General features: G+C 52.6%; 6 protein-coding genes across 6 annotated transcripts; 4 read left to right on the forward strand and 2 right to left on the reverse strand.

The window, feature by feature from the left end:
• Nucleotides 1–824: 824 nt before the first annotated feature.
• BDP81DRAFT_308675 (chitin synthase) lies at nucleotides 825–3694 on the reverse strand (the record flags this gene model as incomplete). Its single annotated transcript, XM_060583481.1, has 3 exons — nucleotides 825–962; nucleotides 1019–3544; nucleotides 3614–3694. 3 exons carry the CDS (start codon nucleotides 3692–3694, stop codon nucleotides 825–827), a joined length of 2745 nt encoding a protein of 914 aa, XP_060450700.1.
• A 1140-nt stretch (nucleotides 3695–4834) lies between these two features.
• BDP81DRAFT_416240 (uncharacterized protein) lies at nucleotides 4835–5270 on the reverse strand. Its single transcript, XM_060589513.1, has one exon. The coding sequence runs from the start codon at nucleotides 5206–5208 to the stop codon at nucleotides 4936–4938; it is 273 nt and encodes a 90-aa protein (XP_060450701.1). The 5' UTR covers nucleotides 5209–5270; the 3' UTR covers nucleotides 4835–4935.
• Nucleotides 5271–6393: 1123 nt separating this feature from the next.
• Nucleotides 6394–7201, forward strand: BDP81DRAFT_416242 (uncharacterized protein). Its single transcript, XM_060589514.1, has one exon. The coding sequence runs from the start codon at nucleotides 6450–6452 to the stop codon at nucleotides 6780–6782; it is 333 nt and encodes a 110-aa protein (XP_060450702.1). The 5' UTR covers nucleotides 6394–6449; the 3' UTR covers nucleotides 6783–7201.
• BDP81DRAFT_86643 (uncharacterized protein) lies at nucleotides 6882–7579 on the forward strand. Its single transcript, XM_060596408.1, has one exon. The coding sequence runs from the start codon at nucleotides 6980–6982 to the stop codon at nucleotides 7493–7495; it is 516 nt and encodes a 171-aa protein (XP_060450703.1). The 5' UTR covers nucleotides 6882–6979; the 3' UTR covers nucleotides 7496–7579.
• A 10232-nt stretch (nucleotides 7580–17811) lies between these two features.
• On the forward strand, nucleotides 17812–19435 carry BDP81DRAFT_86691 (Opy2 protein). The gene is made up of 2 exons (XM_060596409.1): nucleotides 17812–17985; nucleotides 18049–19435. Exons 1-2 carry the CDS (start codon nucleotides 17931–17933, stop codon nucleotides 19338–19340), a joined length of 1347 nt encoding a protein of 448 aa, XP_060450704.1. The 5' UTR covers nucleotides 17812–17930; the 3' UTR covers nucleotides 19341–19435.
• A 2103-nt stretch (nucleotides 19436–21538) lies between these two features.
• BDP81DRAFT_389717 (S-adenosyl-L-methionine-dependent methyltransferase) lies at nucleotides 21539–23279 on the forward strand (the record flags this gene model as incomplete). The annotated part of the gene is made up of 10 exons (XM_060587305.1): nucleotides 21539–21649; nucleotides 21715–21749; nucleotides 21823–21908; nucleotides 21975–21997; nucleotides 22065–22194; nucleotides 22268–22305; nucleotides 22371–22408; nucleotides 22460–22597; nucleotides 22697–23122; nucleotides 23222–23279. 10 exons carry the CDS (start codon nucleotides 21539–21541, stop codon nucleotides 23277–23279), a joined length of 1083 nt encoding a protein of 360 aa, XP_060450705.1.
• Nucleotides 23280–23324: the final 45 nt, after the last annotated feature.

A 23324-nucleotide genomic window follows, 5' to 3' on the forward strand; every position in this document is an offset into this window, starting at 1 on the left:
GACCGGTGGGGATGAAGTGATTTCCTGGAGCAGTGGTGTTTGCGCGGAGACCAAGCAATCAAACAACAGCAAAGTATAGTCGTCTCTGTCCGGAGTCTTGCGATCTTGGGGCGGAAAGGTGCCTGGAGGAGCGGACCAACTGGGCACCAAGTCAATGCGGTCACTTTCTGGTAGCGATAAGATAGGGCCGGGGTACTGTTTACCCGGAGATCTACCGATCTAGAGCCACTCACGTCAGCTTGCCTCAGGTCCTGGTCGTTGAACAACACCGGTCTGAACAGGTGAAGATATAAAAGAACGAAAATGATCTCAGGCTGCGTATGGAGAAACGGAGGGTCTTTCAAAAATCCAACACTCAGGTAACATGATCGGCAAATACCCGCGGCCTTACATGCAGCCTCCAAAGTTGGGCGGAAGCTTCTTTTCTTCCCGTTTACCGGTCGGTCACCAACCATAAGTCTGTGAAAGCAAATGCTTTCGATTTCCATCATCGTGTCTCTGGCTATCCTTCCTTGCAAACTAGAAAGATAAAGTTTAAGTCATTGTCATTGTCTGATACTAAGCGTAAGGTATTGTATCCATGTAAAACGCCATGAATGCTGCTTAATCGAAACTACTTTTACTGAGCTTCCGCCCACTTCATCAAGAATCTGCCGAGTCCCGTGTCCTTTATTATTTAACACATACCCAGAATGTAAAAACACCGGCGGATTCGTAGCAATGAGCCAAGGCTGGCAAGAGTACAGTCTTCCCTCTGATACACATCCAACATGCTTCGATAAGTTCGGCGCCTGTCTGGATTATAGATACCCCTTTGTGTCTGTTTACCGTCTGGCAAAGCAGCACATGATACCGGTCCTGCCCAAGAACCACAAGAATCCGAAGAAACGAACCAGTGACAGAACGGCAGTAGAGTACAGCAAGAAGCTGAAGTAGGAAGCAGTACGTGCTGATGCAGTTTTCTAGAAATGAGATTTAGCTTGGTAGTCAACACGTATTTTGGAACATTTGAACTTACGCCAATGCCGAACGAGTTGAAGTTATCACTCGTAATGACGATAATGAGGAAGGTGTTGGAGAAAAGCCAAGACACGACCAGACCGGTACGGAAAGACTTGTACGAGTCTTCGATGTCCGGCTTCTCGTTCTCTGGAGCTTCCTTGAAAGGCTCCAGCGCACGCTTCACCGTCGATTCGAATTGACTGTCGATATCTTCTTGCGGCTTGTCAATTTCTTCTACCACAGCTTCGTCCTTCTCGCCCTTGGTAACGTGTGCGGAAGGCAGAGCCTCGCTACTGTCTGAACCCTTTGTACCCCAAGACACATCGTGCCAGTTGTTGAAGGCGTAGACCATCAGAATGTTGATGTAGGTCGACATGAGCACCAAGTAGTGAGGGAAGGAGGTGAACATGTGCCAGGGGTCGAGGTACATGAAGGAAGCGATGAAGTTAAGACCGTAGATAGTAACCAAGGCAACGAGAATGACACCGGCTGCGTTTGTACCTCCAAAGAAACTGGCGACAAAGTCCTCGCCGGAGTCGAGGCTGATCTGCTCGCCGATGGGTTTCTTGAAGGCTTGGACGACCAAGTACATCGAAAGGACCAGGATGTAGGATTGGATCAGACCGAAGACGACGAAAGAGGCAATGTAGGTGTACTTGGAACCCTTGGGTCTGTTACCCAAGGCCAAGATGAACTGCAGAATAACGAAGGCCAAGTAAATGTACTTGAGAAGGGCGTTGACGATAGGAGTGGCAGTGTCTCCGAAGGGCCAACCGCTGCGGGCCACATCGGGGTCGTCGGAGGTGACGGCGGTACCGACAAGATCCATGATAACCGTTGTAGTCAGGTAGTAAGAACCCAAACTGAACCATGTGAACATGACCTGGAGGACGTTGTAGATGAGCTGAACGTGGAAGAAGAACATGCGGATGATGTTGTGGCCGGACTTGTACATGCGACCAAAGTGCATGAGAGAGTACAGAGAGGCAGCGAAGGAACCGTTGAGCCAACGACGACGTTGAGAGATGAACTCGGCAGCACCCTCGGGAACATCGGTCTCACCCTTGGCGGCCTTGATGTACGACAAGTGCCACTTTTGACCGGCCTTGGCGACCAGCTCGAAGCAAAGAATACGATCCTCGGCCAAGAACATGTTCTTCTTGAAAATGTTCATTCCGTCGATACCCTTCTTACCAAGGATCTTGGAAAGAGTGTGATCACCATGGAAGTACTGCTCCAGCGGGCGACCCATGATCGCACGGAAGCGGTAGGCGGAGAAAGCACCGGGCAACACAGAGACGTATCCGAAAGAGCTCTCAAGAGGCTTGTCCAAGATGTTGGAAATCTTGTACTCGAAGTTCTGGACAGCAACCAAGGGGTTAAACAGCTTCTTGCCACCTTTGCCCAACATAGCGTGGATCTCACCACAAGCACCACCGAGATCCTTGTCGTTGTAGAAGCCCTCCCAAAGCGCGAGCAGCGAGCGAGGACTGGGCTTGGTACCGGCATCGATGAGAATGCAGACTTCGGGATTCAAGATGCGGCCGAAGGCGTTGAAGAGCCATCTGTGAGAGTTGATCTTCTTGCTGTTCTTCTGCTTCAGGCAGAAAATGAACTGCACGGGGGGGAGAGTAGAAGGGCCGTCGTCAACAGGGCGGATAAGCTGCTGGTTGGGTGTGACGGACAACTGAGAGGTGTACTCGAAGATGTGAGCGAGCGTCTCCTTGCCGTCGACATCCTTCTTCACGACACCATCCTGGTAGATACCGACGGTTGCGAGAACGTCCAAGACGGCCTTGTCGGTCTTTTCGATACCGTCGAAAACCAGACAGACGACAATCTTTTGCCAAGCCGGGCCGCCCTTGTTCCAGAAGGTGGACTTCTTCAGGTTGACAATATCGCGAATGTTCTGCATGACACCATGGAGGGTTCTGGAGAGCAACACCTTGTCTTCGTTGTAATAGGTAATTGCGATGAGGAGCTCGGTGTGTCGGTTATACATTCTCGGGCGCAAATCGTAACCGTTCTTGAGGGTGAAGTCATTGGGATCGCAAGTGGCGGCGGTGTAGCGCATCTTCATGAATTCTTCGCTGCCGCCCTCGACATCGCGGTACTTTGGCTGGACAGCGTTCTTGATGGCACTGGGGACCGGGTAGTCGATGCTCAGGACGGAACCCTGAGTAAGCTTGATCTTACGGGTCGCGTAACGCTTCAGACCGCCACCTTGGTTACCGGGCTGCTGTCTGCGGGTCCAGCTCTCGTCGGCGTCCACGGTGGAGGGAGGTCTGTTCCCGTAGCCAAAACCACCAGCATCCGAGTCGAGCTCATTGCTGTAGCCAGAAGCGAAAGCTGTCTCGCCAGGAACTGGTGTCCGAGCTCCGGCACCAGGAGCGTATGATTCTGAGAGACTGTATGCGGAGACTGGGCGGCCAGGGGTCTCGCCAGTTCCGAGATGGCTCTCGTAGGAAGCAGGTGCGTGAGGGTCTCTCAGAAGAGACTGGCCGGCTTCGTCAACTCCCTCATCTTGAGGTGGCAGGTGGTACTGGGGAGAAGAGCCAGATTAGCAATTGAGGCTACTTTGCGCGGTGGGCAAGGAGGAGGTGAAGCTTACTTCTCTGCCAGATCCAGGCGGAAGGTCCTGCATGTTGTGGCCGCCATCATAATCGTTTTCATGCCCCCCGCGGTACGCCATGGTTACTAGAGGCGAGTTCAGAAGTAGCTGATGCTAGTATGGATGCGATGAATGATGTGAAGGGTTTTTTTTCCTGCTTCGTTGAGGGTGGGATTAGGTAGGGTTGGTTATATCGTCAGCCGAGGGACTCGAGCAGAGAAGCCTAGGTCGGGTTGGTTGTGTCACGCGTTGAGCGCGAACAAAGGCGCTGTAGGTTAGAGAGATGTGCAGCCGAGAAAGCCACAACCCCAGTAACGATTGGTGAAGCGAAGGAGGGAAAAAAGAGAAAGAGGTGAGGATGGATGGAGGGCTGGGGGTAGGAGGAGTAGAAGGGGGGAGGGTGACGATGCAGGATGGGGCAGTAAATGGTTAAAAAAGGGTCCTGACGGGCTGGCGGCCTTGCTTGGTGGGAACCAGAAACTTGCAGCTGGGTGGTGAGAGCGAGCGTGCAAGCACCAGGTGGATAGGATGGCTGAGGTAGTAAGGATGGATGAGAATAGCTCTAGGATTGGCCCGACTGGGCTGAGGTGGACGAAGATGAGGATGGGGACTCGGCAGCGAGCAGACGGTTTTCTTTCCGTTGCTGCAGCAGTGCAGAGAGAGAGAGACCAAGGAGGAGGAGACCAAATTCAAGGACAAAAGGTACATTGAGATGGTGCGGCATGAGAATAGGAGAAGTCACTTTTGCATCCCTCCCCGGCCTGTTTCCTGAGACGAGGTACAAACGACGAGATGAGACTTGGTGTTGCTTTCCTCCTTCCCGACTATGAATATTCGTGCCTACCTACCTTACCTGCCTTAGCTACGTATGTTGTGCTGTACGGAGTACCTTACTGCCGTTCGTTCTTTCTCCTCCCTGCACCTTGAGCCAAGGCACCGTAGACACAGAAAACCAAGGTACCTTGCTCCATAATCTGCAGCAAAATGAAGGTAAGGTACCTCGCGTCTCTCTCTTTTTTTTTTGTTCTGGTCCCCTTTCATTATTAGCTTGCTCCACCTCACGTCAACAGACTGGGGAAGCTGTGGCTTAGCGCTGCTTAGCCCAGGCATCGCGTTGCTGCACGATGAACAACAGAACAACACAACCCGAGCAAAGGCACCAACATCATCATCCCGTCTCCCGGAGTCGGCATACCCATGGACATCCAAGGGGCCATCGACGCAAGCAAGACCTCTCCTTGATACGGATCGAAGGGCACTCCTTACTGTGTACGCAGCACACCCATCACTTAACCTCACCTCACCTCTCGGAAAACTCAACGTCAGTGCACTACTGCGCAAGTGACAGACAACGGACGGACTGGCTGGGAAGGGCTGGCAATGCTGGCATCAGTCTCATCCCCAGGCCAGCAGGTGGTCCCAGTCCCAGTCGTGTGCCAGCCAGGAAAGCCAATGCCGTGGACCGTCGCTAACCCTGTCCCTCTGTCAGGTTCTTTCATGATGGATCCTAGCAACCTGGTCGGATGGTCGCGGTTGCTGTCGCTAGCCATTGCTAACCAGCCAGCAGCAGTGCAGCAAACCAAGACAATGCTCATCACGAGCTGGCCGGCAACCAGTCGAATCGCACTTCCACCATCGACGTCTCCGAAGGTTGCACTCTTGTGAAAATAAAAATCGGGCCCGCATCCAACTACGTCACGCATCCCCCAAGCCGAAACCCCCGGCCGTTGCTCCCTTGGCCCTTGCATTTCGTATACCCCTTGGCCTTGCACCTTCAATCGGTCCATTTGGGGTTGGGATCGACCTCTAGAAACACCTCGCAATCAACGCCCATTTGCTGCCAGCAATGCTCTTCAGGAGAAGGAGGGGTACCTGCCACGCCTACGGAGTACCTATGCAACAGCAACAGAACCAACAAGTTGGCAACGACGAGCAGAGTCGGCCAAGCACACCTGTCCCTGGCTCAATGACGGGCTGCCTTTAGGGGAATGTTGCGGCGATGGATGGACGCGCCGGCAAGGAAAAGGAGAAGGCGAAAGCTAAAAGAAACGCCGTCCCCTTGCCGGCATCTGTCGTGCCACCGCCAAAAATTCAGCCATCATCCTTGGTTCCAATTGGGAAGAGGAACGAGCAGTGCAGCGGGAAGGAACAGCAACAGTGGCTTATGTTCGGCAGACTTTTCGCCTCGTTGTCGTTCCTCGGCCCCTCTTCCATCTCATCATTGCTGTCAGACTCAAACTCCCGTCAGACTCTGCAGTCTGCAGTGCTGAGTGTGAGAGAGTCAGGACGTACAGGACTGCTGCAGCTACCTAGTAAGCTACTCACAGAGCAAGAAAAAAGCTGACGGGAGACAGAACCCAGCAAGCTGACAAGCATTCCCAAGGGTGTTCCAAGCCAAGGGCTGTCAGGGGCCCCATCACTCAGGGCATGACAGAAGAAAGACATGAAATTGGAAGGCCCAGAAGCATAGGGCCACAGCCGCCCAGCACCTGTTCCGGAGTCCCATCAGACTCCAAAGTGGCAGAGTCTAGGCGGCGTATTCACCGTATGGCGAACCCTGACTGAAGTAACGAGCATTTCAAGAAACGACATTGACTTGTTAGTGGCGCCGCTTGTACGATCCTCCACATCTATGTGAGACGCGTGTACCTCTTAACGGCCCACTTGTCGCCTGGGATCTTGCGGCTTCCACGAACATTCTGAAACGTGCCCCCCTCGCCCTACCCAGCGCCTTGGCTTTTCCAGCTTTGCCAGCTGGTAGCCAAATTTCGCCAGCTTCTCTCTCTCTCTCTCTCTCTCTCATCGTCATGGACAGGCACCGCCAGTCAACAACAACATGAACAACTACGACAAGCCCATGCTTGCTCGTCCGTCTTGGACCTGTAATTTTTTACTCGTCAATGGCCTGGAACCTGGTGTAATCATCCTTTTCCTGTCATGTTTCCAACACACGGCCCAAATGCCATATAGGTTCAGCCCGATGTCTCGAGCTTGCCCGCCACCATCATATCATGCCTTCCTCGTTGTCTTCTCTTTTTTTCTGCCTCGCCTGACCACGACGAAGTCATTCCTGCTCACTCGCCGCATTTACTGTCGCAATAGCAACCAAACAAGACGGAATTCCATCCGAGGTTTACTTCGAGGGCGTACGTACCCCCCAACCACATGAGAGATTCAAGATTTCGACCTTCTGTCTCCTACCTGCAACTTGTTTGTTGTTGCCTCTGCCCAGTTCGGATACGGGGATCCGTCAGGAGGAGACCCAAAAATAGTAAGATTGGGCTGGGGCTGATCGACTGGGGCTGAGGCGGTGCATCCACCACGCCTCGCATCGCTGCATAGCACATCTGGCGGTGGACGGGATGGATGCACAGTTCAACTCTTCTGGGCGCTAGCACGTCTTCACCACCGCTGACACAAAGGAATTTGCCCCAAACCAGCGAGCGGCTGCGTACGCCTCGTTCCAATTCAAATACCTACCTACCTAGGTACTGCTTGCTGTATGGATACTACTCAGCACGCTTGCGGCCAGTTCCGAGCCTCAGCCATGATCAGCCCCAGTGGCTACACTACCAGTTTGCACGAGGACTGTATTGTACAGACGAAGGGATCCAACAATGTTGGCGACCTCTCTGCCCTACAGGCTACGCGCCTATGAATCGGCTCAACGCTCGTTTATTAGCACCTGCTCGGAGGGGCGGCAACCGGGCCCTCTCCACACGGGTTTTTGAACCTTCTGACTCGGACAGCGAACCAACATCCACGGCCCGGATCCAGTTCGGCCACTCTCCCAGGCTTCCCAGCCGCGGACATGAGACGAAGATTGTCAGCCTCAGAACCATGGCGAAAGAAACCGCCGTCGTGTTCGTTCTCAACCTCTAATCGCTTCATTCCGCTCAAGAATGCTCGGGCGGGAAGAACTAGGTATCGGCTCTTTAGTCATGGGTGAAGGCCCTCATACGCTGCAGTGCCGTGACTCCGGATCTCGGCTCCGTTTACAGCCCCCTCCGGCGCGCCTACACATTCTTCCAGCGCGGGTGTCCCGACTGAATGGTCGGCGAGCCCGTCTCTGCGGCGTGGCTGGAGCATCCACCGCTGCGGCGCTGGTTGGTGGAACGATACTGTCAGCCGTCGGCTATTGCAACGACTGGTAACCAGCGACTTTACACCGTCTTTCTCTTTTCCCCTGAGACCTCCACTACAGCGGACTTTTACGTTACAGATGGGATAATATGTGTGAGTGTGATCGACGGCCTGGGGTAAAGGGGCCTCCCGCAACTCAATGCTTTGGCCGCTAGGCGAAAAGTTTGCCGATGTCATCGAGGCCAGGAAAGCCACAGGTGGCAGGCCTCAGAAGCTTGTTTTCGCTCAACGCTCGACCAGGGCACCACCTTGCCCGGCACGTGGAGGGCTCATCGGGACTGGACTATAAAAAGCCCGAGTGATGGTGATGGTCCGGAGGCGAAGCCGAGCCTCAAGTGACGTGTCTCGGTGGCAGAAGAGAATTATGTAATCAGGCTCAGAATGGCGCCCGGACCCAAATATCGGACGGAGGCCTTCCATGGGTGAGTTTGGATGTGAGGCGCGAGGTGCGATGAGGTTGACCATGACAACCGAAGCTGGCATCCCAGCTTCCTGACTCGCGTCTGCTTTGCCTCGGTATTACAAGAAATACAAAGTACGCAAGGTCGCTCGTGTGATTGATGAAAGCTCTTCGCATACCTAAGGGATCGGATTGAGTTTTCGGTGATTTCTACTTTTCCGTCGATTCCCATCATAGGCATGAATGTCCCGCCAAGTCAAACGACGCCGAGGTTCTTGATGCCATTGTGAAAGAAAGCCCACAACGTAGAGTCCGGACCGGAGGTTCTAGAGACTGGACTGAGCCGCAATTTGGTACATGCAGCTTCACTTTGCAGATCAAGAGCCGTCGCCCATTACCATCCTTACATGTCTACACTCGGACCAGAGTCGGTTGAAGACTAGACGATGGTATTTCGTGTCTTTTCTATGCTTATTTTGGGCCGTTGACAGGATACGGCTAATTCACCATATGAGGTGGTGTTTGCAACAAACGAGCCTACTAACTGACATCATGCGGGCTCGTGCCGGGGACCTGCTTGCTTTCTTGACGTTTTGCTAGTCAGAGCAAGAGACGGAGCCTCGGGAAGTATGAAGTCAATTCGGTTCGCTGACACAGTCTGACAGTGGTTCGTCCGGTTTTTTTTCTTTTGCAAATTCTGTGTCTCTTAAATCTTATAAATTTTCCTTTCTTGGGTTCCGGGAGTGGCCCACCAATGTTTCTGATGCGAACTGAAAGTCAGAATTCTTCACTTTAAACGATTGGTAGGCTCCTGATGTCACTTTGCTGCTCTTGTTCCTGGCGTAGAGTTTTGCCGTGGTAATGACGGGGATGCATTGGATGATATGTGGTCAAGACTGTGGTATGACATAGTTTGTCGACGGAGACTGGCCCCCGGTGTCATATTTGACGTGACTTATCACACGCTTTCTGCGGGGGGGACACAGGATCGGATCGGATCGGATCCCCCGGACTAGCTTGGTGAGATCTGACGTGTTTGTAATGACTGACTAGGGGGGTTCTGGGTTCTGGGGAACCAGAGGAGAGGGAAAAGGCCCGTCTCTTGCTTATATTGTCTTCTTTTTGGGGTAGAGCGGTTCTCTTATAGACGTTAATATGGTGGACTAGGGAGAGCTGGAAGTAGTTGAACGGTTCAGTAATGTTGAAGCGAGGAGGGCAATGGGCTGGCTTGCGGGTCTGTTGAATACCTCTGGGGTGAGACTGGGCCATCATGGAAGGAAGGTTTGGAATCTTGGATGGTCTCTGGCACGTCGGGCTTTAGGCGGGAATGTCCTGGCTGGATTTACAGTTCTAGGTGGCTGCTATGAGGGGCTCAGATGACGGCTTTTTTTGAAGCAGAGCTCTTCCTAAGTCGGCGGGAATTGAGGGTTCTCGAACTCGTCAGAAGGTCGTTTACTATTGCCGAGCTCTTTTATATGATTCGCAATACCGTTATCGTTGTCAAGATACGATATTGTCTTGGTCAATGCAATTTTATCAGCGAGGGGTAGCCCGTTGTGATGGGTGAGCGAACCATTTTGCTAGATCCTGGAAACTTGAATGGCTCAGAGATAGCAGGCGGAAGTATACAGAATTAGGTTATGTGGTTCTGTTGACGGAGTTTCTCATTGATACCAAGTCTCGGAGACACGTGTGGAGTGACATTCAAGAAACTGCCATGTCCATGGTTGGCTGGTCGCTTTGATGTCCCTTAGAGTCGGTGATCACAAGGATGTTCCCAACGAGATACTCTGTCAAGCTGCTCTGGAAGCGGTGGAAATTTCGGCTGATGCGAGGCATTCCTTTCTTGACGGGATGCTGTGTTTCGTTACCAGGCTTCGGGGTTTTCAGCAAGACGATTGTTGGGCTAGTAGACCTTACCATGCATATTGGGAATATCTTCGGTAAGTCAAACATCCCTCAACTTTCAGGAACATGTCATCGCCATAGTGGCATCATGAAGGAACCTCATCACGCCGTCCTGTGACAGATCTCGTCGCATATCTACGCTTCCTGGATAACCAGGTTTCCGCACAAGACTCCTTCCCACCCCTTTCAGAAACGAATCAGACGATAGACGCGCCGGTCTGCTGGATGTATACGTCGGTGCTAGTCCTCGCTGCCACGAATCGGAGCATCCCTTTTCATATATTGGTCTTGCATTTGTTATCTCGGGGCATGTGTCTGCATCTAGGCTGCTGTGCTAAGCTTACACGTAGCTGCCGGGTGTCAGATCACGATCCTGATGGCTGAAGCATCACCAACTTGGGCCAAAGCACGCCTTAATGGCAGAATTCTTTTTCTGAGTTTTTTTCCTTGGCTACGGGATCTATCTATACCTTAACGTCGTGGCCCTCGACAAATCTCAGATGAAATAGGAGAGGGGGTGCAAATTCGTGGACTGCGTTACCAAGAAGGTCCCCTGGTCACGGCGGCTGGCCTCCATGTCTGTAAGCGGTTCCGAAGCTGCCCTCCCCCCTCCTTCAACCCCTCTCTTTCCTATACTCCTTCGAGAGGAATCTACGGCCGCGGTCGTCATGTGCCCCAGTGACCCCAGTAACAGCCACGTACACCTTCCTACAATACCTACAGGAAAGCAACCTAAAGACCATTAGATCATCCACCTAGGACACAAAACAGATCCATGTCCAATCAAAAAACCTACAAAAGATCAAAAGAGTTCCCCCCCCACCCCCCGATGGCGAACGGGGGCTACATCTCTGGGTGCACTTGCTGGGACTCGAACACGGGACCTCTTGAAGCCTTCACCGATTAGGCTTGTGGACTCGAACCACTCCATCACCCAGCCAGTTTTGACCTGACCCCCAAAGGGGCGCCTGCTGGCTGGTGACAGGAATGGAATTGAGGGGGTCTATATGGGGTCTTGTCTGGCCGGGTGTGTATTCAGGTAGCGGGGAAAATATCGGATGAAGGTATGGTAGGGAAGGTACGATCATCACTTCTTTCCCCACTGAGGTCGGCTCGGTGTGTGAATCTTTGCGAGCCGACTGTTATCCTCGCTTATTCAACGTATTGCTGACTTGGTAGCTCAAAGGTCAATATATCGACAAATGTAGGTCCTGAAATGAAGTATGTATCACTGCTTCAGTTGCTACATATGCACCAGCGGCACTAGCAGGTACATGGCCCATTGCTAATGGAACGGGGTTTCGATGAAAGGTTTGGAAAAAGCCGAAACTATTTTCCGCGAGGTAAATAAACCTTGTTTGTTCGTTCGGTCCTTTGCTTGTTGCGAGCTCGTCGATACGAAAACAATACAAACGTGGCCGAGTTCCATGGCTATGAATAAGAGCATCGGGCCTTTTGCAAACGCTCGGCTTTTACTCGCAGATTCCGAGCCATTGGGTATCCCCACGATTCGAGAACCAGTTGGTGTAGAAGCAGATGTGAAAAGGGGGTGAGATAAGTACAAAGGCCATGGAGTGGTATTGTGTAACGCACATTAATATCACTCTACAGGGTTGAATACGAGTCTGGGGTGTAGTACCAATACCTCGTTCATGTAATGTGTATTTGTAACGACAGTATGTGATTTATCTTCGAGACTAGATTCTACCCTAATTTGGTCATGCTCCTAAGCTCGATGAACCGGAAAACAACAGGCTCTCATATTCAGTTTGAATGAAAAGTCGTCAATCAAAGAGCCTTGTGGGAGATATATCTCGGTTTCATGGACAAGATGTATTCCAACTCCCAGCGAATGACTTCTCATCAAGGCAACGCCCTTCGACAGTGATGCTGAGTGAGCGTGGGATATGACGAAGGCGTGGGTTGATGAGTGAAGTGTAAGTCATGCAGACGAGTAATTATTGGATTATGTGATATGTAAGGGAAAGCCGGTAAAGAAAATCACAACCTCGGGCTTTGTCAACGGATCAAGTGAGAGGAATTTGAAGCGCGAAATTCTATAATGTCTGGTCGCGTTAGAGAAATCTTCCAAGATTCACCGACGATCCATCTTGTGTGTTCCCACGAGGTGAAGATTTCGGTGTAGGCAGTGTAGACTTCACTATTCACCACAAAACATGGCAAAAGTACGTCGTCGTAAGACATGGATTGTAAGTTACCAAACCCCCAGAAGTAAAAGTCATTCTCCTCAGTTTGAAGTGTCGGTGCCAGACTCTGCCTTTCAACCCTGTGCCGCCGAAGCTTTCCACAGAGGATATCAAAGGCAAGATAACACAAGACAGCATAGCCTCCACCACCAAGAAGCCATCCACTCGTAATCAAAACCATCAAACTTCAGACTCGGACACATCTCCAGCTGAGACTCAACCCCCCCACCCAAGGACAGCATCCCACCAAGAAACAGTATACTCAAAACGCCAATCCATCCTCAACCAGGGCTGATAACCCACGACACCACTTCCCCCTCAGCCTCACCCTGAAACCAACAGCCGTTCATCCTTAAACCCATCCAAGACCGCCGGAAAGGGTAACATACCCGTACCCGTACACCGTCTCGGTCCATTCCATCACATGTCAAACGACACCGTTCAGCGAACTTCCTTCTCTAAACACTCTCCTAGAATCGGAGCGCTGGTCTTTCTAGGCGAGGCTTTCCAGGTCGGAAGAAAACCCCTCACCATCACCGTCAGCGAATGACGAACGATAGACGCCGGATTCGGTATCGCCACAACACAAGACCCTTCTCCCCTCAGCGCGCGCACGCTCAACGGAAGACGAGAGGAAATTCCACCCGCCTGTGCCGCCCTTCTAGCCTCAAAGCCATCTCCTAGCCCAAATCAACTTCTCGACGAAGAAGGAGGAGGAACGGGAAGAGAAAAAAAGCCCTCACATTCGGCCCTTACAACTCCCGAGTACACACAACCCACGACGCCGGAAAAGGCAACGCCGCATCCATCTCGCTCGCCGCGTGTCCAACGGACGTGATGTCTCATCCTAGTTTTCTGTTCAAGACGAGAAAAAAAAAAGTCACGCAAAAAAACTTTACCAATGGACGTTGTTTGACAAGGTCGGTAGTCCCTTCTTCCGTCCGGATCCGGAAACCGAAAAAGTCGTCCCGGCGCCGGAACGGGTATCGCGGTGCAAGACTAACGATTACGGCGGGGAGGGGGGCCTCAACCTCGCGTGTCCAACGGAAGGGGGGGAACTCGCATACCGACTTTCGATGAAGAGAGACTGATTTGCCTTCAGCGGCTAAGACCTGCCAAGGCTTTTCTTTGTGCACCACTCCAGAAAACCGCGCAGACGAGAGTCGAGACTACTTTCTGCAGCTTCATCAAAAGTTTCCCAAGGGACGAAAGAGTGGCGCGGAAAGAAGACAGTAGTTTCCTCCACAGAGGCGGGTGGCCCGCCTTTGCCTGCGTCATTAAACTACACTAGCAGTTCAGAAAAAGCAAAGCAAAAAAAGGGACAAAGAAACGAAAGGTCATGATAATCTTTTTTTTCTTTTGGGTCTGAAAGTCCGGATCTGGAGTAATTCCGGAAAACCCTAGGTAGCTTTCGCGACGGCCCAACATCCCGCGGGGCGGGAGCTTGCAGAACATCCAGTTTGCGAAGCTTGCGATTGGTGTTCCATTGGTGAGATGTCATGGAGGCTAGATTCGGAAAGTGGAGAGTGTCATGAAAAGGAAATAAATAAATAAAGACGCCCTGGTCTGAGAGAGGTATTTAATTGGGTGCTATGGGTGGTTAATCAAGACGGCAATGCAGAGGTTGTAAAAAAAACTAAAAAAAAACAAACTCAACGATTGCGAGAAAAGAGCTCTGACAGCCTACAGGGAAGGGGAGGGTAAATAGAATTTAGACGTTGCTTCTTTCCGGTGGATGAAAGCCCATGATTGGCTGAGACACCCGATCCTAGAAGAGAAAAGACTTGGATGAAGGTTTGGCAGGTTTGCTTCTTTGACAGCATTGTGCCCTTGGCGAACCAACGTATCCCTCTGCATCCATCGAATCTCTCTTCTCTGCAAGGCCGCTCTTGGGTCATTTCGTTGCTTACCTAGACTGGCAGCGAGTGCAGCTGCGTGACAAACCCAACACCAGATGAGTTGGCAAAGTTAGAGAGCCAACCGATTTGACTTGCCTTGCCCAGTCTATTACCGATCGGAGCTGATGGTCGGAAAAGGGCGATGAAAAAAATACCAAGACCGAGTAGGACAGGACGCACAGTCAGCAGGCGAAAGTCCGAAGCCACACTTATGCAGCGCTAACAATACGCACGAAATGCCGTCCTGCGGCCTGCCGGAGGCATGCGCAACGCAGTATTAGCGCTCCGGTACGTATGGGACCTGGAATGGCGACGTCTGCCACCATCTTCACCACGCGGCGTGGCGGTTGGTCCGCCGGACACTAAGATATGCATGCCCTGCATTGCTCCGTACCCAGAGGTCGAGGGAGCCATGGGAGCGTGCGTGCGTGCGCGCGGTGCGATGCGGCGGTGGACGGTGGTGCCCGGAGCAGCATTGCTCAAAGCTTGAGCACTTTCGGCGGGAGAGCGGCAGGTGGATTGTGTGCAAGTTGGAAGTGATCGCCCCAAGCCCCCGGTTCCACAAACATCTCTCTCTCAGTCTCGAGCGACTAGCGCTGCTTGCTGTCAGATGAGAAGGGGGAACTCTACCGTTGTCCCCCCATTCACAAAAGGCCAAGACGAAAATCCCTAGAGTGATGAGCGCAGATCTCGTGGTCTAGAGCTCTCATGGCCTCCAGGGTCACGCGAACGCACGTTCTGGCTGTCTGTTTCGAAGTTTCGGATCCAATGCCTCAGAATACGGAATTTCGAGCTAGGCAAGATCCCTCCGCTATGACGGCCCCCGAACAGCCCTGACGATTTGGCTTCCGCTTGACTGTATTCGGTTCGTGGACAAGCAGGAGCAGCGGGGACGATGTTGGAAACACGGCGCGCAGGTTAGGCAAGGAGCATACTCGAGAGTCAAGAGTCGATGCTCAACGCTGGTTAATGGTGAAAAACAATGTGGGGTTTTTTCTTTGCAAGTCATAATAGGCAAGTAGACAGGGAGGCCTGACACGGGAAGGCGCTTGGGGTGAGTCGTGACTATCGTCGGCCCTGGTTGTCAACCCTCACGGTCCTCTCTGACGGCCTTCTGGCGCGATTAGCTCGCCCGTGATGCTATCGTCCCGCTGTCGCTGTCACTGAACCCCATTCGTTTCAGTTGAGTTCGTATCTTGAGATCTTCTGTGTCGGAACGAGGGGGCTGAGTCGGCAATCGTGATGTTTCTGGCGTGGTGTACTGCTGCATGGGCCGACAGAGGTTCGCTGCAGGCAGTACCAAAGGTGTAAGGGATCCGGATGCCAAACGTACCCGAGCTGGGACGGTGCGACGTCGACGGCACGAAAGAAGGGTCGACCCGTACCAGGAGAATTGATGCTTAACAGGAGTTTGGTAAGAGGCCGGGTTCCTTCAGGTCTTGCGAGAGTTGGAAACGTGATAATTGTGGAACAGTGTGGAATGGTGTCCCTCTTTGTTCCCCATTCTCACAAGAGGTCAAAGTTGTCGATAATCGGTCTGTCCTGTTTGGGACGAGGATATTTCGTGCCAGAGCTTGTGTTTACCGATTTAGTAGAGAAAGGCCGTGTCATGTCTCGTTCGCTCGTATCGGACGACGGGCGGGTTGTCAGGTTGGGACGCACGAACTCTGTTGTATTGACGAACAACATTAATGCTGGATGGATGGCAACCATGGTTCACGGTCCATAGGTAGTCCATGGTCCATGGATGATGGGCTGCCACTGCCGAGCTGCGTAGCAACCGCGTAGCTCGCTTGTTTGACCAAGCATTCTGCGAAGTGAGCGAGCATGGGTGCCTCCCGACAGCCAACCCGCAAAGAGGGAGGAGGTAACCCGTAGGGCACGCGGGGGCAAGAAGCAAATGATAGATTGCAGTCTGCAGTTGCAGCCATCAGGATCATCAGGATGGGAGCCTCTCCCAATATCGCTCAATCGAGAGGAAGGAAGTGATTTTCCGCAGATGGTGTTGTCGAGTCGTGGAGAGTGCAGTGCGTAAGACGGTGGAGATGGGTCAAATCCGGCTCTGGCGTGGTCTGATTGGTACGCACCTCAGTGCAGTGGAGGGTACGTACAGTAGAGGCGAGGTGAGGAAAAGATGGAAAATGGCGCGCCAGGCAATGTCCACAAAGTCACAAACAGCGTGCACCACACTGAATACCCTTACCTTAGTACTCCGTACATTAGTGACTACTGTGTATGGCGCGAGGTGCGGGTACTTGGAGGGTCGATGGTGGTGCCGACGGTGCAGTGGTTTCTGGGCACTTTACTGCCTTGGTCGAGGTTGCTGGTAACTTGTACAGGTAGTGTTGGCACTTTGCAGTATGCAGCGAGGAGGAGATGATGGGCGGGCTGCACAGTCCAGACCTTGGACCCTCGCCCGGCTCTAGCCAGGGGTGTCGGGGAATCAAGGGATCCACAACCGAGCAGTGCCCCCCCTTTTGCTCTTGCCATCTGGGGATATTGGCCAATCAGAGAGGAAAGTTGCCCCGGTCCTCACGTTTCGCCAACAGCATTACCCCTGCCCTCTCAATCTCGTGCCTGTGTCCCGCAGATTCGCTCCCCCCTCTCTTGGCTCTTGCCCTCAAAGTGGCTCCTCCCACCTGCGCCTTTTCCAAGTTGTGCCTACGGAGTACCTACCTCCAGTCCACTTTCCATCAGGTCTTTCTTTCCATCTCTCCATCACTCGGATGTAGGGTACGTACCTGCTTTACTAAGGCAAGGTACCAGAGTACCTCCACTCTCTCGTGCCCTCCCCACTATTGATGTTCGTCCTTGGTTCCCCGTCCGTCTCCCCTTTCAGCTTGCGCTCCGCCTGCTGCCGCCGAACGCCCGTGAAGAACCAGCACTCCTGTACCAAACCCAAGCTGGACGCAGCCCATCTCACTCTCTTTCTCACCTAACTGTACTGGGCTCCACCATCCCATCCATCTGTCATCCTTCCACCCATCTCATCCCTCCCCCCCAGTCGATCCAGTCAGCGCGAGCCAAGCTAAGCCGAGCCAAGACCAGCCCAGCGCCGGTCTGTCTTTGCCTGCTTCTCTCTCTGCTCACTTTCGTTTCCTTCATAGCAGCCCTTTCCCACGTCCGTCCTTTTCCTCCACCCAACATCTCCAGGTTCCCCGTCGCCGCCTACCCAGACAAGATCCCGTCGACGACAAAAGACATTCAAGCCCCGTCAACCCGTCGACGTCGACTTGCGGCCGACAAACGACAAACCGCCGTTGATGTCTTTCACTTCAATCGCCTAGTCGCCTCTTTTTACCACCACCTCAAATGCCGAGCTAGTCTCTTCGTCCACTCGTTATCCCAACTACTACTACTACTACTCTCACTCTCACTATATCCGCTCCGAATTCCCTCGCACTTCGCACATCGACCTGTCCATTCCAGTCCAGCAAAACGCCCACACGCCAGCCTCGCTTCGCCACGAATCCATTCCTCAACGTATATTCGTAACCCCTTGCACACTGCGACTTGTCTCATCCACCCGACGTTTTTTTCAATCCATTCGCTATATATACTGCCGTTTCCCCAACTCACGCTTTCCCTGGTACCGACCCAACGGTCCACTCGTCTCGACCGTCTGATCACCCCCTCCGATTTGATCGACACTTTCTACGCCTAACGGTCTCGCTTCGTCGATCGGCATCGCTCGATCAGCGTCGCTGGCTATTTTTTTTCTCACTTCATCCCAAAAGTCATATTGTAGTTAGTTCATCATCATGGCTCACTTCGATCCTAACCTTCACCTCCGCTCACTCGAGGAGCTGGAAGCTGGTGCGTCACCAGACATCACCGTCGCCCCCTATCAGACCTCATTTGCTGACATGGCCACTATAGTTATCCTCCCGAGACAGAACGGCTGCCTCAAGTGCGAGGACAAGGCACCGACATGCCCTACCAACTGCAAGTCCGACGAGTTCTGCTCCTTCACCATCCCGACATGTAATACCTGTGCTCAGGCCATCTGCGCCAAGGACGACAGCAAATCATCCTCCTCATCAAGCAGCAAACCCAACACGGGCGCCATTGTTGGCGGTGTCATCGGCGGTCTCGTTGTCATTGCAATCGCCACATACCTTGTCTGGAGGTTCTTCATCAAGACGAAGAGACAGTCGATTATCCAGGAGTCCTATGCCGAGACAACCCACGAGAAGACGATCAACGAGAAGAGTACTGGCGTGTCACGACAAACCAACCGCGACTCGACACACACCGTTCACTCGATTGCATCAACAGTCCTCACCCGCGCTTCCAACATAATCCAGATCGCCTACATCCCCGGCGTCACGAACCGAGCCACTCCTACGTCACCAACTCTGCTCGTCCCTCCTGTCCCCCCTATTCCGATGCACGCCTCCAACTCCGCTGCAAGCAGCCCGTCACCGTACGAGGAGCAACACTTCTTCGTCCCTGGTGAACTGCGCGATTCCACCTACTCTGGCATCTCAGGCTACTCTGACCGCACGTCTGTTGCAAGAACCTCGTATGCTCCCCGATCTAGCATCGCTCCTAGTATCGCTTCCACCATCTACGGCAAGAATGCGGTTGTTGTATCACCCGCCCAGACTGGCATGCGCGCAAAGGCCGCTGTGGTCAGTGTAAAGTCAATGGGTGTCGGCACCAACGGCAGCAGCACTCCTCCAGTCCCCAGCGTCGATTATGAAAAGTACGCTCCTGGCCGTCCCAAGAGCCGTGACAGCACATTCAGCGTCGGATCTACCTTCCTGAACAACGCCAACACCGCCACCGCCGCCCCCGTCCAGAGAGTGCAGGTTGTCCGTGTAGGCAACGGCAACGGTCCCAAGCAAGTCAGCGTTGGATCCAAGGCATCATCAACATCAGAAGAGATCTCTGCACCGGGCACCCCCTTGCCACCTAGCACCACCGCGCCCGCCCGCGAATCTGCTGCCGTGACTGTTATCGATGAAAGCCCGGCAGTCGACCAAAGTCCCTTCTCCGACCCTCCTGAGCCATCACCAGCAGCTGTTCGCAGCAATCACAGTCTCAGTGCGGTGATCGAAGAGGCAACAAGGCGAGCCGCTGCCGGCCCCGACAGACGGTCTCAAAGGACAAGTTCTTACGAGCGGGGACGTAGTCCCTTCGGCGATGAACACGCCACGAAAGATTAAGAAAAGACAAAAACCAATGAAAAACAGGAAACCATATGATGGGCGTCGGCCCTGATCACGATTTACTTACAACTATTTACTTGCCTATATATCAGGGACGACCTCCCACGTTTCTTTCTCGTATCTACGTTTTGTTAGACGACCCGGTCAGAACAGGCCTACGGGACCAGACCGAGGGACGACTTTTGGATGGGAAGGATTATTATGGATAGGCAATGGCGTCGTGGATATTTACCTTTTACTTATGGAAGGGGTTATGGAATGAATGTAGGGGTTTACGTCAACCTATTCACGCATTTACCGATATGTCCATTGAATAGAAATGTGACAATTCATCCACTATTTTACGGAACCTACTCTTCATCCAGTGACTCATGCTACCAAGTTCTGTGTTCCCCTCGTGACCTCCATGTACTGGCTTTACTAGTACTTTTTCATTGGGTGAGTGAACATTACAAAGTGTTTCAACACAACAACCTGTTTTGGGGGAGAGTTGACTGTCGGTAGAGGAAGGCAAAGCCATATATGGATGGACGGTGTTCTAAAATGCTTGGTTAGTATTTACCGTATACCTCTCGAGCCACGTGTAGGGCACAATCCCTCATCCTGCGATCCATAACTTGGCTAATCAGACATCCACAGTAGAAGTGAGTTCATCCCATGGCCGACCTAGGACCAACACATTCAGAACTTGACACAGTAGCTCACGTGGGCTCATCGTCTGTAGTGGGTAGCAGAGGGACTGAGTAAGTAGTATAAAATGGGAAGCAGGTTCCCCCAAAACAAGGTCTCTCTTTGCCAACCACGTTGAAGGATTTGCTTCTGTAGATGGACGTCGAGTCCTCGATCAATTTTGTCTATAAGCTTGGTCGGCCAAGGCAACGAACGGATCATGGGTCGCTGCCTACGAGATATCTATATTAGTGACTTGCCGCCTTCCATGACCCCGTCTCTGGCCGTATTCCTTCAAGTATATATAGTAGTCGGACGATGAGGAGTGATGAATGGGGTATGATGTTACTTCTGCAGCTGGTGTAAGTCCTCCTCTCGCCATTGCGCCGCGAACCACCGATCCCATGCGCCCTCTCAGCCTCGGCCCCGATCTGATTGAGTGGATCTCTCAAAAGCGCAAGACCGTCTACGACCTCGATACGTCGAACCTTTACCGCTGCTCTCACGCGACTATAGATCGTAATGCTTGAGAGATATTAGGGCGGGATCCACCTGCCTTCATTTCACAGACCCTTGGCCACCGAGCAGTACCAATTCCATTGGGTGAAGTGAAGCCTTTGAGAGCAGTTGAGCCTTGTTCTTATAGGTAGAGAAAAGAACTTATGTGATGGTATGAGATGTGGTTGGGCAGTTGTGCTCTTTCCTCTTTTTGAAGCTGGGAAGGAAGGGGGCAGAGACGGAGAACGAGGATTTGGCCGAGGAAAATCTTGGAAAGTGTCCTGATAGCGGCTTCTTTAGCGAATGATTATACGTTTACTGCGAGACTGGCATGGGCGTCTGCTCTTGTGTCTGTGGAAACGTGGCTAGGAATGATCCGATGGTCTGCGCTGCATCGCCTGGTCTAGTTAACGAGATATCATCGGCCACAATGGAGCCGCCAAACATCGACACACTAAGGACGAAGGTAAGGGTGATTTCCTTCCAAGTCTGGCTACTCTAGATAAAGAAGCAGCTGCAGTTCCGAAAGATTGCGAAGCAAACAACGGCTAACGCAAGGGTATTGGCAACTGAACGTCTGCATTTGTCAATCCGCAAGGATGGCACAACCGCCTTCCCATCTAGGCGGAAGAGGGGGGGGGGGCTGGGCAGTTGGCAAACATGCAATGGGCGTCGGATGTTGGACGACAAAAGACGCGTCAACCCAATGTTTGACTTGCATGTGCATGCGAGAATGGAAGCGGCCAGAGCCAATTGGGCGGGCGCCTTCAAGCTGCCGCTCTGTTGGTTCTGGAGATTCTGCAGCTTTTTTCATCAAACCCATGTCGCCAAACTATGGGGACGACCAGATTGGATGCCTACAAAACCCCTCCCCTCCTTCAATCCTGTGCCCTGGAGAGTCTCTACTGATGGAACTTTGGGTTGGGCCATTCTATCTCTTTGTTTCTCTGCTGAGACTTTAAATTATTTTTTTTACCTGCCCCAAGTTGAAGTGTCGGTGAGCTGAGAAAGGCAATCAGAACACAGAAATGGCCAGTTCACCTCCAGTTGCCGTGCCGGCCGAGAGCCCAGCGACGACGACGGCACCAATCCTAATCCCAAACGCAACGGCCCCTCTTGAGCCCGAGGAAGAAAGCAATGTTGGTGACCTGTTCCGGGTTTGGTAGTAGCAGATAGGTGCATCGCTGACATGGATAACCGCTAGACAACTGACGATACCTCCTCAATCGATGAGCGCATGTACGATGCCCCACCCCCCTATGACGGAGTGATGAACGTCCGGACAGTGCTGACCAGACACTCACACTTCCAGTTCCAATTTCACCGCCTCGCTATCGTCAAGCGTTGTTGATTACCCTGTCGAGTATGGACGCCGGTATCACGCGTACAGACCGGGCAGTATGTTCAAACCATTTCTCCTGCTGCTTTGCTCTCCTCTCGGCAATGTCTGACATGAAACCGCAGCTTACAAGTTCCCCAATGACGAGGTTTGTTACGAGTCTCGCCCTACCTAAATGAAAGCCAAACGTTTTGACAAAGCCCCAAAACCTTTAGAAGGAGATGGACCGGCTTGATCTCGCGCATGCGATGATTGTCAAGGCGACGGGCAGCAAACTCTTCCATGCCCCTCTCGATTGGGACAAGATCCATTCCATCCTAGACATCGGGACAGGCACCGGACTTTGTATGAAGAAATCCATTCCAAAACATAGCTTGATGTGAAGAGAGTAGAGATGGTTAATTAATCATTTTTACAGGGGCTGTTGAAATGGGCGACATCTTTGAACGCGCCGAGGTAAGCTGAGCCGCGACACGTGTCCGGCCTACTCACCTGTCATGAAGGCTAATATCATGGCGCAGGTTTACGGGAATGACTTGAGCGCTATTCAGCCCCAATGGTTAGTTCTATAGGACGCCACTTCCTTGATTACAGCTAACGGAATGAAAAGGATCCCTCCTAATGTCAGGTTTGAGATCGACGACGTTGAGAGTCCCTGGGTCGAGACCAAAAAGTACGACTTCATCATGTGCCGCTACATGACAGCCTCAATTACGGACTGGCCCAAGCTGGTCCGCAACATTTACAAGTAAACCACCTCACCTCCACCTTTCCTGCCCCTTCCCCGGGTCTCTAGAGTGCGCACCGAGCATTGGATTATTCGCTAACACAAATGCCCAAAAATCAGCCACCTAAACCCGGGCGGCTGGGTCGAGTTCCTAGACATGAACCCGGAATTCTACTCCGAGGATGGCAGCTACACCCGAGACCACGCCACGTACAAGTGGAACCAGACCTTTTTGGCCGCCATCCGGGCCGTTGGGCGTGACCCGACCCCTGGCCCGGGACACGAGGCCCGCGTCCGGGAGGCGGGCTTCACCAACGTCACGGCAGAGAAGTACAAGGCGCCGCTGACGCCCTGGGCCAAGGACCAGCACTACAAGGACCTGGGTATGATGAACCTGGTCCTAACGATTGATGGGTTGGAGGGGTTTTCGATGAAGATGTTTACTGAAGTCCTTGGACGGACGAGGGAGGAGGTCGAAGTGGAGATCATGGGCGTGAGGAACGAGTTGAAGGCCAACCCGCCCATTTTCCGTGCGTTGGTTGAATTGTGAGTTTACTCTTTTCCTGTTCTGGGGTACCGTCTCGGCAGGCCAAGCAAGCCCCATGGTCGCTCGAAGGTTGAGATGCTAATTTTGCCGTCAAACAGCGATGTTGTGTACGGACAGAAACCGCTTGCTGAGCCTGAAGAGCACACCGAGGCATAATTTTTCTCAACGATGAGACGAGCCTTTCTTGTCAAGTCTTGTTGG

This window comes from Colletotrichum phormii (assembly GCF_030913505.1).
Source record: "Colletotrichum phormii strain CBS 102054 chromosome Unknown BDP81scaffold_2, whole genome shotgun sequence".
NCBI lineage: Eukaryota > Fungi > Ascomycota > Sordariomycetes > Glomerellales > Glomerellaceae > Colletotrichum > Colletotrichum phormii.

Excerpts from the sequence above, each read along its gene's own strand:
- BDP81DRAFT_416240 (XM_060589513.1), bottom strand. The coding sequence starts at position 5,208 with ATGAGCATTGTCTTGGTTTGCTGCACTGCTGCTGGCTGGTTAGCAATG.
- BDP81DRAFT_416242 (XM_060589514.1), top strand. The coding sequence starts at position 6,450 with ATGAACAACTACGACAAGCCCATGCTTGCTCGTCCGTCTTGGACCTGT.
- BDP81DRAFT_86643 (XM_060596408.1), top strand. The coding sequence starts at position 6,980 with ATGCACAGTTCAACTCTTCTGGGCGCTAGCACGTCTTCACCACCGCTG.
- BDP81DRAFT_86691 (XM_060596409.1), top strand. The coding sequence starts at position 17,931 with ATGGCTCACTTCGATCCTAACCTTCACCTCCGCTCACTCGAGGAGCTG. Across the intron at positions 17,986-18,048 it reads ACTCGAGGAGCTGGAAGCTG|TTATCCTCCCGAGACAGAAC; the intron begins GTGCGTCACCAG and ends TGGCCACTATAG.